General features: G+C 40.8%; 3 protein-coding genes across 3 annotated transcripts; 1 reads left to right on the top strand and 2 right to left on the bottom strand.

Annotated features, from left to right (window-relative positions):
* Positions 1–2,373: 2,373 nt before the first annotated feature.
* Positions 2,374–6,284, bottom strand: LOC306702576 (uncharacterized protein; the record flags this gene model as incomplete). Its single annotated transcript, XM_079168216.1, has 9 exons — positions 2,374–2,574; positions 2,672–2,794; positions 2,885–2,974; positions 3,069–3,181; positions 3,305–3,453; positions 3,543–3,642; positions 3,736–5,472; positions 5,588–5,701; positions 6,233–6,284. 9 exons carry the CDS (start codon positions 6,282–6,284, stop codon positions 2,374–2,376), a joined length of 2,679 nt encoding a protein of 892 aa, XP_079024342.1.
* An 819-nt stretch (positions 6,285–7,103) lies between these two features.
* Positions 7,104–8,794, top strand: LOC306701824 (glutamine amidotransferase-like class 1 domain-containing protein 3, mitochondrial). Its single transcript, XM_079167241.1, has 5 exons — positions 7,104–7,146; positions 7,555–7,667; positions 7,881–8,052; positions 8,161–8,362; positions 8,450–8,794. The coding sequence occupies exons 2-5, from the start codon at positions 7,560–7,562 to the stop codon at positions 8,640–8,642; spliced, it is 675 nt and encodes a 224-aa protein (XP_079023367.1). The 5' UTR covers positions 7,104–7,146; positions 7,555–7,559; the 3' UTR covers positions 8,643–8,794.
* Positions 8,795–10,289: 1,495 nt separating this feature from the next.
* On the bottom strand, positions 10,290–13,329 carry LOC306701676 (putative alpha-ketoglutarate-dependent hypophosphite dioxygenase). The gene is made up of 7 exons (XM_079167053.1): positions 13,313–13,329; positions 13,069–13,226; positions 12,305–12,542; positions 12,130–12,221; positions 11,224–11,363; positions 11,028–11,132; positions 10,290–10,925 (listed from the first exon to the last, which is right to left on the bottom strand). The coding sequence occupies exons 2-7, from the start codon at positions 13,196–13,198 to the stop codon at positions 10,839–10,841; spliced, it is 792 nt and encodes a 263-aa protein (XP_079023179.1). The 5' UTR covers positions 13,199–13,226; positions 13,313–13,329; the 3' UTR covers positions 10,290–10,838.
* Between the last annotated feature and the right edge of the window lie 434 nt (positions 13,330–13,763).

Raw genomic sequence — 13,763 nt, 5'->3', positions numbered from 1 at the left:
TGCATTGATTTATGCATAGGGAAATACAAAGTTTTAAGTTTCATTTAGGTTTTAGGTTGCTGTTCCTTCGGGTGGCACTTTCCTAGTCAGATTAGTGTTTATTATTACCTATCATGGGCCATAAACCTTGTGTTCTTCGCATGTCTGCAGATGGTGTAACCCTAATCCTGACTCAATTTGTAATTGTATTAATTACATGATTGAACCAAACCCAGAGGAACAAAAATAGGGAAAATGTACTGAAAAGATTGAGCTCCAAATGCAGAAGCCTTCATGGGATTGAAAATTATAACACCTACATCAGGATGTTGTTTGTTGATTTCAGTTCAGCCAACAGTTCAAACTAGATAGAAAACACATGTGTATAGATAGAAGTAAAAATAAAAGTCACATTAAAACTATTAACAATTTTCCCCCGACAATCAGCTGCTCTCTTCTAGCACAACGACACAATTACATCGTTAGTCTATCATCTCTCTACCTTCAGTACGTTCATGTTGCTGCTACGCGCCCCTCTACCTCCCCATCGCCGCCCAGTCTTGGCAGATTTTTCAGCTTCATCTCATCATTCTATCAGCCTCACCAGCCACCACCAGTGTCTGGGCGATTACAAATCTCTCTGTAGAGTCTAAGCGCCAAAGACTCTGTCAAAACTTTATCATGACATATCATCTGACTTGTCTCTTCTGATTGAACTGGTTACTGGACTTCCTCACATACAGGAGGCGAAGGAGGCGAAGACACACACCTGTCTACATCAAAGTAGCTGAGGTGGAGCAAGTGGACAGTTTTACGTTTATGGGAATCACCATCTCAAACAACCTGACATGGTCATCACACATCTCCATGCTGGTGAAGAAAGCTCATAAACTGCTACATTTCTTGAGGAAATGTAAGAAGACAATTGCATGCAGAGTTCTTGTTAACCTTTACAGTGGAGAAATAGAAAGCATCCTGACCGGAAACATTGCAAACTGGTATGGGATGTGCACGGCCCAGGACAGATGGGCTCTACAGCGGGTGTTTTAAACCACCCAGTTCTTTGGTACCCATCTACCGAGAATCAGTGATATTGGTGAGAAGAGGTGGCTGCGAAAGAGCTCAAAGGATATTAAAAGACAAAACCCACCACAGCCACAACTTGTTCACCCTGCTGCTGCCGTCTGGCAAGAGAAGCAGAAGTATCAGCTGCTGCACCACCAGAATTGAGAGCAGCTCCATGAGACTCCTTTAATTCATCCTCCTGACTTCAACATTACATTCAGTTTTCTTTTTTGTTTGTCTCTCTTATGTAGCTTATGGGACTATAAACTGCGACAAACCTGCACAACCCTGTGTTATACAATGACAAACACAACTTGTAACCTTATGTAAGGAGATTCCAGTGGGAAAAGTTGCTGAGCTTTGTTTGCAAACCATGATTTTTACAATACATAAGACCAAAAGTGGACAAGCGATGTGTGTAATTTTACCCTGAAAACACTTATTCTTCCGGGAATAGAGAAGTGTCTTTACTGGCTGACTAACTATTGAGACATTTTCCACTTAAGTCAGTCATCATCAGACATTATTTATGTGATTCTTTCATCCAACACACATTATTTCATATTTATTTCTAATTGTATCACATTTATTTTGTCTTTGGATGTTTCTTGAATATATGATTCACTGCTAACACATGTACTTAAAATTGAAATGTGCAGACAACATGAAAAAGGTGGTGCTTTTTTTCTTTTTTGTTTCTTCTTCATCTCCTTTTTTGGAACAAAGCTCATTGTACTTGAGAGTTTAAGTAAGCAACATATACTTGTATACTTATGTGGCTTTGTTTCATTATACATTTACTTGTTTGCATTTTCAAATAATATTGCCCTTAATGCACAGCTATAGTGCAATCAGGTAACTTTTCATGTGATCTGTAAATGTAATAATGAGTATTTTTTCATAGAATACAGTAAAATAATATATTAAAATAGTATCGTATAAATATTTGCAGCCATTTTTGGAAATCATTGAATGTATATTTCATCATGAAAAAGTACATAAATTACATCCATGTATCTAAAAGACAATTACAATTTATGACATACAGTACAAAACACAAATTAAAGTGAAGCAGCTAGTTATTTTACAAGTGACAGTGCATATATATCATTTTTATACCAATATGCAACATTCAGATAAACAAGTAAACATAACAAAAATATCAGTTTGCTCACCATAAAACACCAGCACATGAACAGCTTGTGGGGTTGTCCCTGTGCAGTGGAACCTGAGACCTCCTCAAACAATAGTGTGGCAACTATTTCCTATGTGCGTACTGAATCTGAATATAGGTTGCATTTGGCAGCATTTACAAGCAATGTATTGATACTATGACCCATTTCTGAGGACTGGACTTTGTTCCGGTGAAACTGTGGATGGTGTTGAGTTTCCACTTCCCGGCTGAACTGTCTCGTATTCTCCTGAACTTCTGTCTCTTTGTATATCCGGCAGATCCAGATCATATTCAAAAGCAGGATTTGCCTGCCCATGTCTGTGCCGCTTCTCAACCTCCTCAAATATAGTAAGAACCTTCAAAGCACAAAAATAAAAGCAACAGGTGTTAGCGTAAGCATACACTAAACTGAAACTGTGTATTGAGAATGAATAGAATCAGAAGAAATATTACCTTGGATTTAGGAACGAGACCCACTCTGAAGAAACCAATATGCCCCGTTTCAATCTTAGTGCAGTCAACCACAGTAGATGCAATATTCTCTGGGGAGGGTCCATCACATAACACTCCATCAACCTAACCGAGCAAAAAGCATATGTAGTTTGCTGCAAAAAATAAAAACACCAGTGCCTCTTGTATTTGTTAACACTGAAATATTGTCCTCACCTTTTTTCCCAGCTTGGCGTAAACTTGGTTGTGGTGAGTTGTGTCTGCCTCGCCTGAAGGGTTGGCTGAGGTTACAGCCACAGGCCCCACCTGCAAGAAAAAAAGGTTCTTGTATTTACTACAGAGCCTGCTGACTAGTTTCACTCACTTTGACATTTTAAACATTTCATTCCACAGCCCTTACCAGATTAATGAGATGTGTGGCCACAGAACAGTCTGGGTTTCTGATTGCAATGCTTTGTGGCGTCCCTATGTGTTTAGCAGCATCTCCTAAACCAAAGGTGTCCATCCATGGGCCTGTGAAAGCCAAGCAACCAATATGATACACATAAAACCCCCATCATGCAACATGAGGCACCCACACAGACATGCACACAAAATGTAACTTGTACAAATGTGCATCCATAAACCCACACCTACCTCTGGGTATAACCATGCTAATGGAGGAGGGCCACGCGGCCTCCATGAAGTCAAGGAGCAGAGGGCTCAGCAGGTGTCGCACCGGCTCCAACTGTTTGATGGAGGAGATCCACAGGGACATGGGGCGGTCCTGCGCCTGCTTCTTCACCCTGAAGTCAAGCACAGCAGTTAGCGAGTAAAGAGATCGAAGCAATAGAAGAAAGCAAATAATTGCACTCTCGTGAAAATGGAAACTCACTTGTAAGCTTTGATGACTGCGTCGGGCCTGTTGCAAGCTGCCACCAGCACATAGACGGTGTCAGTAGGCATTCCACATATACCACCATTTTTCATGATTTCTGCAGATGGAAGAATAGGAAAAACAAAACTAATATCAAGTATGTAAACAAGTGTGTATTTAAAGAATGCACCATTATTTAACGTTTTCTCACCTGCAATCTGCTGGACAGACGAGGCCTTGCGGGCGGGTACATGCGGACAGACATCTGCACCTCCCCCAACCCCACTCAACTTGACTAGAGGTTTTCCTAAGGGTATCAGCGGGGACTGGAAGGTGCTGTTAAAAATGTGCGCCAGGAAACAATAAAAACTGACCAGACCAAAAATGATGGTGACTCCTATGTCATAACCATAAGGCAGTGCACCTACTGCATCTAGCAGGAAGCTGATGAGAATGAGCTGGAAGGTGAGGGCGTAAGCAAACCAAGCGACACTTACAACCAGCGCTGCAGCTGTCACTAAACAATTAAACACCATGAAGCAAATGATCCCGACAGCCACATTGAAGCTTCGGGTTTCACCGTACAAGCCGCCGTATCGTGTCAAACCCCACACTGACCACATCATCCCATACAGAATGAAAACTGTGCTCTCAAAGGTTTTACCTCGAGCAAAAGCTACGGAACCACAGAGCAGCTGGAGTATCCCTCCAGCCACCACCACCCAGGGCAGAATCAGCACATACAGAGGATTATCGTCATAAACTGTGGCTGTTATGGCAAAAGCAGCCAGCACATTACAGGCGTGGCCTAACACCTCTGCATCAGCATACTTGGAGTAGCCCAGGTGAGGTACATGTAGATCTTTATCATGGGCTCTGAGAGTAAGACCCTGCATCCTGGTCACTAAAGCATTAAAATATCCCCGCCCCGTAGGAATCATTGTGGTGGAAACCATATTGAATGCGGTAATAAAAAGCATGCCGGCAGTGAACACAAATATAGCTCCCTGAACACCCTGGGTGCCTCCTTGGAAGAAGCCTTGAGGCTGGGCTGCGATGGCAATACAATAACCTACAAAGAATAACTGGTAGACCCCCTCCAGCAAGCTCTTCTGACAACTGAACAGAGCCAGGATGGAGAAAAGCACAGAGAACACAACGGGGAAGGGAACGGGGGAGTACGGCTGAAGACCAGGGGAGTACAGCTGAAGACCAGGGTAGTACGGCTGAAGACCAGGGTAGTACGGCTGAACTAAGGATGATAGGAGAGCGCTGTATCCCTCTGCAAATTTTAGCAGAGCAGTGAAGCCGTAAAACGTGGCAGCCAGTGTGTCCATGGCCCGGTAGAAGAGGACACACATGCCAAGCTGGAAGACGCCCGCTGTCCAAAGCCAGGGGACGTGACCGACGGAAAGCTGGGGGACCACCCCTAACAGAGGACAGACTAACACAGAGGCGGACAGCAAGTTCATCACCAGACCCACTGACACTGCATCACTACACCCCTGGTTCTGCTCTGTCTTCAGCTCGTCTTTTCTCCTCAGGCCCGTTCCTGGAAGCTCCAATTTACCATGAGTGATAGTGTACAGCAGACGTCCAAAACCAAAGTAAACACAAACCACACAGACCAGAAGGTAGTTGGCAGCTGTTGCAGACTGACCAAAACCTGTATCCGACAAACCGGCGATTTGATGGGCACATGCTAAACTTATGCCGACAGCTGTGATAAATAGAACTGCTTTCTTTGCTACAACTGCTACGCTGCCTATGATAAGCAGGGCTAAGGTAAATGCTGCCAGGCCGGGGACTAGAGAGGACCTAAGCTCTCTACGCGGCACCACCGCCTGCCCCACCAGGATGTACACCAGACCTGAACCACACCACAGGGCAGAAACAGTCAGACACAGAGAGGAAAACAGCTGGGCGTGGGACAGACTGTGAGAGATACCTAAGATACAGTGGAAAACAGAAGAGAGCATTATGAGTTTTACAAACTAATACAAATCAACCACTACTACAAATTAAAGAATTCAATCTTGTGATAAGCAGTCATCAAATCCAACCTGCATAAGCTAAGAGGACTGCAATGATGAGGAGCACAATCCCCAGTGCAGTATGGGGGATGAGGTCTTCTTCAGGTGAGCTGGCATAGTCATTCACCAAAAGCAGGAGAGAACCTATAAGTCAGAAAGAAAATCATTTGCCAGGTGCTGGGAATTAATCAAAAATAAACAACAACAAAGTACTGTGTTTTTTTCTTTCTCTTTTACATTTTGTTGAAAACTTGGATGTGATTTTGTCACAAGAGCAGGTTATTATTTTCAGAAAATCATTTGGTATGATTGGTTATAAGAACAAAGTTGCTCTCTGATATTAGCAGGAGGCTCTTCTCAAGGTTTCAGTTTAAGTATCTACAGCTTAAAACGTCAACAACATGCTTTTTAAAATGATGACACTTTATTTTGTATACATACCATGACGTTTGATGATTACCACGAATCTGATATCAGTGTTTGGCTACTCATTTTAGTTTTTTGAAAACGTAGACTATACATACTTTTATAATTTGGGTATAATAATATAGTATATATAATTACATTATAATAATAAGTAATGATAAAATAACAGTTCGGCGTAGGCTTATGGCTGATTAGTAGCCTACAATTGACGTAAACAGAAGTCACTAGCGTATGCAATTTAAAGCTTACCGCCAGAGATGCCCAGTATGCCGACGGACACATGCAGCGAGTGTTGAGCCATAGTCGGAGTTGATTTCTGAAGACGTGAGGCTGAACTTTATAGTCTGGAGCGGTGTGTGACGTCAGCTGCACGCAGGAAAAACGGAGCTGCACCCATAGACTGCATGTGAGAACGGCAGCGCCTTGCTGGGACAAACCTGAGACAGGCACGAGGGCACCACGGGGGGGGGGGGGGGGGACCCGACTCCAAAAATGATCCTGCGAGTAATGTAGAAAGTGAGTTCATTGAGAACCTCAACCTCGTCATTATGACACACTATATGTACGAGGAGATTCAGGATGGCTGCGATAAAATACTCCTGTACTGTAGGCCTGGTGTTTTTTAATCTCAATTTGGTCTAAATAGCAACTCAATCTGTTCTTGTGTTACCAAATGCGATAATTTCACATTTATATTTTGATCAGTAAAATTTTAACAACACATTATGTTTCTAGATTAATCGTTTTCCTCCAACTGTGCTTCATAAAATGCAGATAAGGACAAGACTGACGTTCTACTCTAAGCACTTGTTATTAGTTTTTATTTATTTAGCCCAGTCATAAATTAATTAATGCATCGTTATCTATCAAAATATTCTCTAAAGATTACAACCCAGTAAAACAAATGAATCATTTAATTTAGTTCCCTCATTACAGTCATTACATCACTGTCATTGTTCATTGAAAACTTACTGAGAGGAATGACTCAGCATTCTCTCTGGCCATGCCAACCACACTCTGTTCCTGGTTACCTTTAGGCAGGTTGTGGGAGGAGACAGAGGGGCAGGCAGGACTATAAAGAGTCTACTTCACTGTTCAGTCCACACACCTCCGCTGAACAGCTCTATCACTCACATCTAGGCCGACTACTCTACATCTACAAGGTGAGATCTAGCTACATTGTCTTCACTTCTGCTGTCTAAACTTAACCAATGCTTCCTCCTAATATTTTAAGAACAAACATGTTGATTTTAGACGGCAATGTATTGATAAAATGCAAAGACACATTTAAAAATGCATGAGGGAAATAGTGAAATGCTTGAAAAGTGTCTGGTACATATTATTTTTACAGTAATGCATATACATTCATAACAATGGAGTCAACAGTCTGTAACTTTACCTAGGTGTGAACAGTGTTACCTGGCAGCAGCAGCTACTACTTTGTCCCCTGGCTCTGTGCACTCTTTATGTAAACAAGTGCAACAGGAGGCTCAGGAGCAGCGCTCTTCATGTCTGATAGGGAAACAAACAGCTGATATTACACTAGATAAATGCATGTGTTTGTTTTATAGGAACCATGTCAAAGCGTGTTGCAGTTATTCTCTCAGGCTGTGGAGTCTATGACGGCACAGAGGTCCATGAGGCCTCCGCTGTCCTCGTCCATCTGAGTCGAGCTGGAGCGAAAGTAAGAAAAGATCAGATGTAAACTTATTACTGTTATTTTATGTCAAATTTATGGATTCAGTCCCATTAAGAGGGGCTTTGGATATGTTTCTATCTATCTTTTTTTAGCAATAAAAGAGCATTGACATAAACCTGACCCACTAAGAAATGGCCGAAATAACAACTGTAAGAAGATCCCCCAGTCCAAAGCTAAGTTTTACGTGCTTCCTTTCAGGTGCAGATGTTTGCTCCCAATGCAGATCAGATGCATGTGGTTAATCACTGTGTGGGGAAACCTACAGAGGAGAAAAGAAACATCCTGCAGGAAAGTGCTCGCATCGCCAGGGGTGACGTGACCGATCTGGCCAAGTTAGATGTTACAGCATTTGATGCCGTCATCATCCCAGGTTCGGCTGAACCAGCCATTAAAACATTTCAACGAGTCAAATATTCTCCATTTTTTTTTTCACTTCCAAAATTGTAATATTCTTAATCCTGGGTGCTCTCATTCAAAGGAGGCTTTGGTGTGGCGAAGAACCTGAGTGACTGGGCAGTGAAGAACAAGGAGTTCACCATCCAGCCACAGGTAGAGAAGATCATTAAGGCTTTCCACAAAGCCGGAAAGCCGCTGGGCATGTGCTGCATCGCCCCCATCCTCGCTGCCAAAATCCTGCCCGGCTGTGAGCTCACTGTGGGACAGGAAAAAGAGTGTGAAAAGTGTGTGACATAGTTTGTCATTATCAGTATATCTAGTATAAATACATACTTCTACCGTTCTAACTTTCCTTCTCTTTTCACCGTTAGGTGGCCGTATGCTCAGACAGCAGGCGCTATGAAGGAGATGGGCTGCAAACACGTCAACACGGAGGTGGAGAAAGCACACGTTGATGTCAAAAATAAACTGGTCACCACATCTGCATTCATGTGCAATGGTCCCATTCATAATGTTTTTGATGGAGTTGGAGTCATGGTTAAAGAGACACTGAAACTGGCTTAAGAAGTCTCTAATGATATACTGGATGATTGTATTTACTTGAAAACCAATTGCAATTTTCTGCACAAGCGTGTCTAATATGAAGTTATACATGAGCATTTTTCTGATGTTGTGTCATCAATGTGTTGCTTTGAGAATTTCAATAAAAGTAACTCAATAACAATTTTGCATTTTTCTTCATTCAACTAAAACAATGAAAGTTATAAATACTTAAGGATAATAAGCTCACATACTAATATATACTCTATATCAGGGGTCACTAATTGGCGGACCGCGGTCCGGATCCGGACACAGACGCCATTGTATCCGGACCCAGGACCTAAAACTGATAGATAATTGAGAATTATTACATTTCGATGGAGCGCTTCCATTTTAACCGGCATTTACGGGACAGGAAACACACCGACCAATGCATTGTAAATCACATCGCATGATGCAGCTCAACCAATCAAATATGGGTATTCTCACAAGTTTCCTGACTCGAGTGAGATGTTCACACACCAAGACACAGGAAATAGTTGGAAGAGCAGGTGAAAAGTTATGTGTGTTCAAAAAGTTAATTCACAAGAAATCCTGCAAACAGAGAAATGTGGACAGACCTCAGTCTTTAACTAAGACTGAACAGATTTGTAGAGGTGAATTCTTCCCACGGGCAGTTTCAAAGCAGTATGTTTCATATTGAGTAAAGTACCCACTCACATCTGAAATGAAGACACAGAAAATCAACGTAAGGGCCCAATATGATCAGAATCTTAACACATTAGTTCACTGTTACCAGAGAGGAATAGAGCTGAAACAAGTGCTTTAATAACCACAGATAAAGTCCATGCTCACTAATGTATCTTGTTAGAAGATGAGAAAAACATAATATTGTGGCCTTTTTGATTGACATCACTTCACCCTGAATGAACTGAATTTAAAGCTGCAGGACAAATCAGTGAAATTATATTTTCTAAAATGAAGTACTTTATTTTAAGATGCACATTTTTCAAAAGCTTTATGTAATTTATTCTTTAATCCAGCCATGATTTTATTTGAAATGAGAAGAACATTTATTTATGTATTTCTATGTATTATTTATAATCCATCCTGTTAAATTTGAAAACTTAGAATAATGATTGTTGAAATATAATTGATGTGTACTTTCTTTATTTGATTTGACAGTTGTTGACTACACAGAGACGTTACTACTACTAGACTATATATATATATATATATATATATATATATATATATAGTACTAAATAGTGCAAGTTAGATATTATTGTAATGTTCCGGACCTTTGCCCGAGGAGATTTTCTCAATCTGGACCTTTTGGAAATGAGAGATCCACGTGACTTCTACCTGTACAGTATGTTAGCCAAGCAGGAGCTGCCTGCGAAGGAGCAGTAAACAGTTCACCCATCAAACCCTGACATTAACACATTTTAAGGTGATTTAGATACTGACTTTCTTACTGGTTTTCCTTTTGCTTGTCTGTTAGTGAGGTTTAAATAATACCAACAAACAGTAACACAATTGTTGCTTCTGGTGTTGTTAAAACTTTTATTCCTTATTTGTGAAATCGTGTATGAAGTACAATCCACACAAATCAATGAAGTACTGTTGAACAAGAACAAGAACACATATTCTGAATGACATTGTGCTACATTTTGACAATTTATGTGAATTAAATATGCAAATAGACAAACTTAAAGAGTGCTGGATTTTGAGGACTTTTTATTTGTCTTACCAAATCCTAGTAATGACAAATATGCCTCCACTTTTGGATCATATTTCATACTTAATCGATTTACCTTCAGTAAAAATGTCAAGATGTCCTCCATATTTTATATTTAAAAGGACTGGGTTGAATGGAGGATCACTGAGTGATCAGTGTCATTGTACTTTGAAAATACAATTAATATTTGGGTATATTTATGAGCAGTTTAAAACAGTCCAGTTAAATGTAAATATGGCACAATATAACGTCCACGTATTCTTAACATTAAAACAATATTTGATTAAATGATAATCCATTAACAGTTGCAACATTTCAATACTATACAATTTAGTACAAACTCTTGTAGAAATCTGCCATTCATTTTGATAAACAACATTATTTATACAAATACCATAGAATAGACTTTTGGTCTCAGTATGAAATATTCCAGTAAAGTGTACAAGTATCTATTCTCACAGGAAGAACCAAAGACGTATTCATGTGGTTTTGTTGGAGAAATGATTGAACAGATCCGTTCCACAGGCCAACACTGTTGCAGCAAATTTCCTGGGACGATCAGGATCCTACCGGCAACAAAAAGAATCAGGATCAATACACAGTGCGAGTGTGTGAAATTATAATCTGCATGGAATGTAGCAACAAACCTATATTCATGTTTGTCTCACCTGAATGGGATATGCACAGGTGGAAACATAACGGATCACAAACCCACAGCGTCTCCTCTGGGACGTGTTGGCATCACTGGCATGGACAAGGAGTCCATCATGAATCTATCAAAACAAATCCCTATTAATCCACCTTTTCTTTAACTCAAACCCATTCATAACCCCGTCATCTTTAACAAACAGGGAATAAACTCACCGACATCTGCCCAGCTAGGAGAGGGCAAAACACAGCTTCATCAGCCTGCACCAGCTCCTCTGGGATCTCCTGATTGACTGACAGCATGTTTCCAGGGCGAGTAGCTTGGCGATGGGGCAACATGCCAGCACAGTGGCTACCTACAAGGCATAAATGTAAAAAGTTCCACTCTATAAAGCAGGTTGTTTATTTTATTCGACACTGATATGAATCCAAGACCTTTTTTTATAGTCTTTGGTGGGAGTCAAAAAAAGCTTTTAGGCTGGTTGTAATCAGTTAAGGTCCAACAGAGGCAAGGCAAATGTATTTATCCTGCGCCTTTTCATAGCTGAAGACACACCCAAGTGCTTTAAAGATTACACAGGTAAAAGCACAAGAAACAAATGGCAAACACAAGCCCACAAAGCAAAACAATAAAAACTTTAGAACAAACAATAAAAAAGCCCACAGAATAAAACAATAAAACAAACTCATTAAAAGCACGAATAAATATGTATGTCTTCAGCTTGAATTAGAAAGCAGTAAGCGTCATGTCTTAGCTATTCTACTGAAATGTATGTTTGAATACAGCAACGAAGTGGTTTATAGCTTGATTTTTACTCTTCAAGGTACGACTATTGAGATAAGAACTGTCTTTATTTATTGGCCCCAAAAACAATGATTCAGTTTTATCCTCATTTAACTAGAGAACATTCTGGAGCATCCAGCTACTCATTTGTATAATGCGTTGTCCCAGGTAGGCTCTTGAACTATATTTGTTTGGTGACACAGCTATATGTAATGTGTGAAGTAAATGCATATCTTTTATTAAACTTATAAATAATTTTGAGTATCAGGAGTATGAAAAGACAATGGCCATAAAGGCCGTAAACTTGCATGAGGAGCAGAAATGAGTAGCTGAGGTACCTGGGATGACCTGAAGGGCGCCGTTCTCTTGCAGCGAGTCGTCTAAAGCGAGCCACACAGAGAGAACAGGACCACCAGCAATACCCCAATACCTGTGAGCCAAACAATTACACTTAGAGAAAACAAAACAAAGCAAATCAAAACCTCTCAGTGTTTTCTCAGTATGTGAATCTACCTCATATCCTGGTGCCAGGCCACATATGGAAGACCAGGTTTGATTTCTCCGTCTCCGTTCTTCTGGATGTCAGGTTTGAGTGTTGGGTATTTACAGATGAAGCGGGAGTCCAGCAGGATGACGTCAGGACCCAGGATGGCTTTGACCACTTGTATGATTTGAGGGTGTTTGGTTAGGCCCCCCACCCATGGATACTGAAGGTGAACATTGTGGAGGCTGTACTGGGTATACTCCTCTCCTGGACACATACAGAACAAACCAATTCACTGACAAATAGGGTAACACCATATATTACCCCTTTTCATTTAGTTTGATGTGGAACGAAAAAAAGATGGACACACTCTAAACAGGTAACAGCACGCAAACATACATTTTGATTTACAGTCTATATTGTACACCAAAACCACATTCTTCATATCCAAATTTGGTCTTAATAGTGATAATTATTACTATCTTATTTCACTTAATTCTGCATCCCGTCTCATTAACAAGCAATGCATTAACTTTTCAGTCCCGATATCTGGGTTTTGGATATTGGAAGATGTGACGATCCAATACCAGTGTTTTATGAATAAACTGTATGCTTCACTGTGTGGAAGACACTGGGACACTGAATCTTTATAAATCAAAATGATGGTATCTGATTCTAGATCGGCCTATTGTCACCAATGATATTAGTATCAGTGTCAGTGCAGCTCTATCTATTACCAAACCAACGTGTCCTTTTTCATCTGTTCCCTCCTTCATCTTTCAGTGCTACTTACCCAATTCCTTCTCCAGCTCAGAAAAGGCATGCTTGGCTTCAATCAGCTCAGTCTCCTTCAACACAGGCAGCGCGGACAGGAAGCCTTGCTGGTTGTAGATCTCCCGCAGTTTAGTTGTGGATGCAGTCATCTCTTTTAGACAGTTTCACTGCTGATGCCTTAGGGGCCCACATACACACACAAAGTTACTACACGTGTCAGTATTAACTATAACTTTTGCAGTGAGTTTTTATTGTCTCCATACCTTTCTGGTGTTCAGTCTTCTCTTCCTCTCTCTGTGAGTCTCTGGATGCTGACAAGCACCTCTGTGGCAACGATTATATACTACAGAGCACCTGCTTTTTTGGGCGGGAGCTACGTGCCGGTCTTGTGTTATTTCTATCTGGACTGGCGTCATGTTTTACGAGGAAACAGTGACTCAGTTATTTACAGACATAAAGGTTATTTTTGGAGCTACTTCACAGTTATTAATTCCTCTGTCACACAGTCTTTGCCAGTCACCACCGCCTTATATTCAACTTTTCTCTTCCTTGTGAGGAAGTGAAGGAATGATGATGGATCACTAGACAAAGAGATATTTCATATGTGTGATCTGTGTGTTTCTGCAGGAGAGTGTGTACAATGAATGAATGTCAGAAGGGAAAAACACGGCTCCTTTTCACATTAATGGCAAATATTATAGCCAGGTTCCTCTT

This window comes from Pholis gunnellus (assembly GCF_910591455.1).
Source record: "Pholis gunnellus genome assembly, chromosome: 10".
Classification (NCBI taxonomy): domain Eukaryota; kingdom Metazoa; phylum Chordata; class Actinopteri; order Perciformes; family Pholidae; genus Pholis; species Pholis gunnellus.
The sequence above is the reverse complement of the archived record's forward strand: the minus strand, read 5'-3'. Positions and strand labels throughout refer to the sequence as shown.

What these genes read in the sequence shown, in the direction of transcription:
- LOC306701824 (XM_079167241.1), top strand. Translation starts at nt 7,560, where the DNA reads ATGTCAAAGCGTGTTGCAGTTATTCTCTCAGGCTGTGGAGTCTATGAC. An exon ending in TGATGCCGTCATCATCCCAG is followed by an intron (nt 8,053 to 8,160) that starts GTTCGGCTGAAC and finishes TCTCATTCAAAG; the next exon opens with GAGGCTTTGGTGTGGCGAAG. An exon ending in CAGGAAAAAGAGTGTGAAAA is followed by an intron (nt 8,363 to 8,449) that starts GTGTGTGACATA and finishes TTTCACCGTTAG; the next exon opens with GTGGCCGTATGCTCAGACAG.
- LOC306701676 (XM_079167053.1), bottom strand. Translation starts at nt 13,198, where the DNA reads ATGACTGCATCCACAACTAAACTGCGGGAGATCTACAACCAGCAAGGC. An exon ending in CGCCCTTCAGGTCATCCCAG is followed by an intron (nt 11,364 to 12,129) that starts GTACCTCAGCTA and finishes TATGCCTTGTAG; the next exon opens with GTAGCCACTGTGCTGGCATG. An exon ending in TCCTAGCTGGGCAGATGTCG is followed by an intron (nt 11,133 to 11,223) that starts GTGAGTTTATTC and finishes TTGTTTTGATAG; the next exon opens with ATTCATGATGGACTCCTTGT.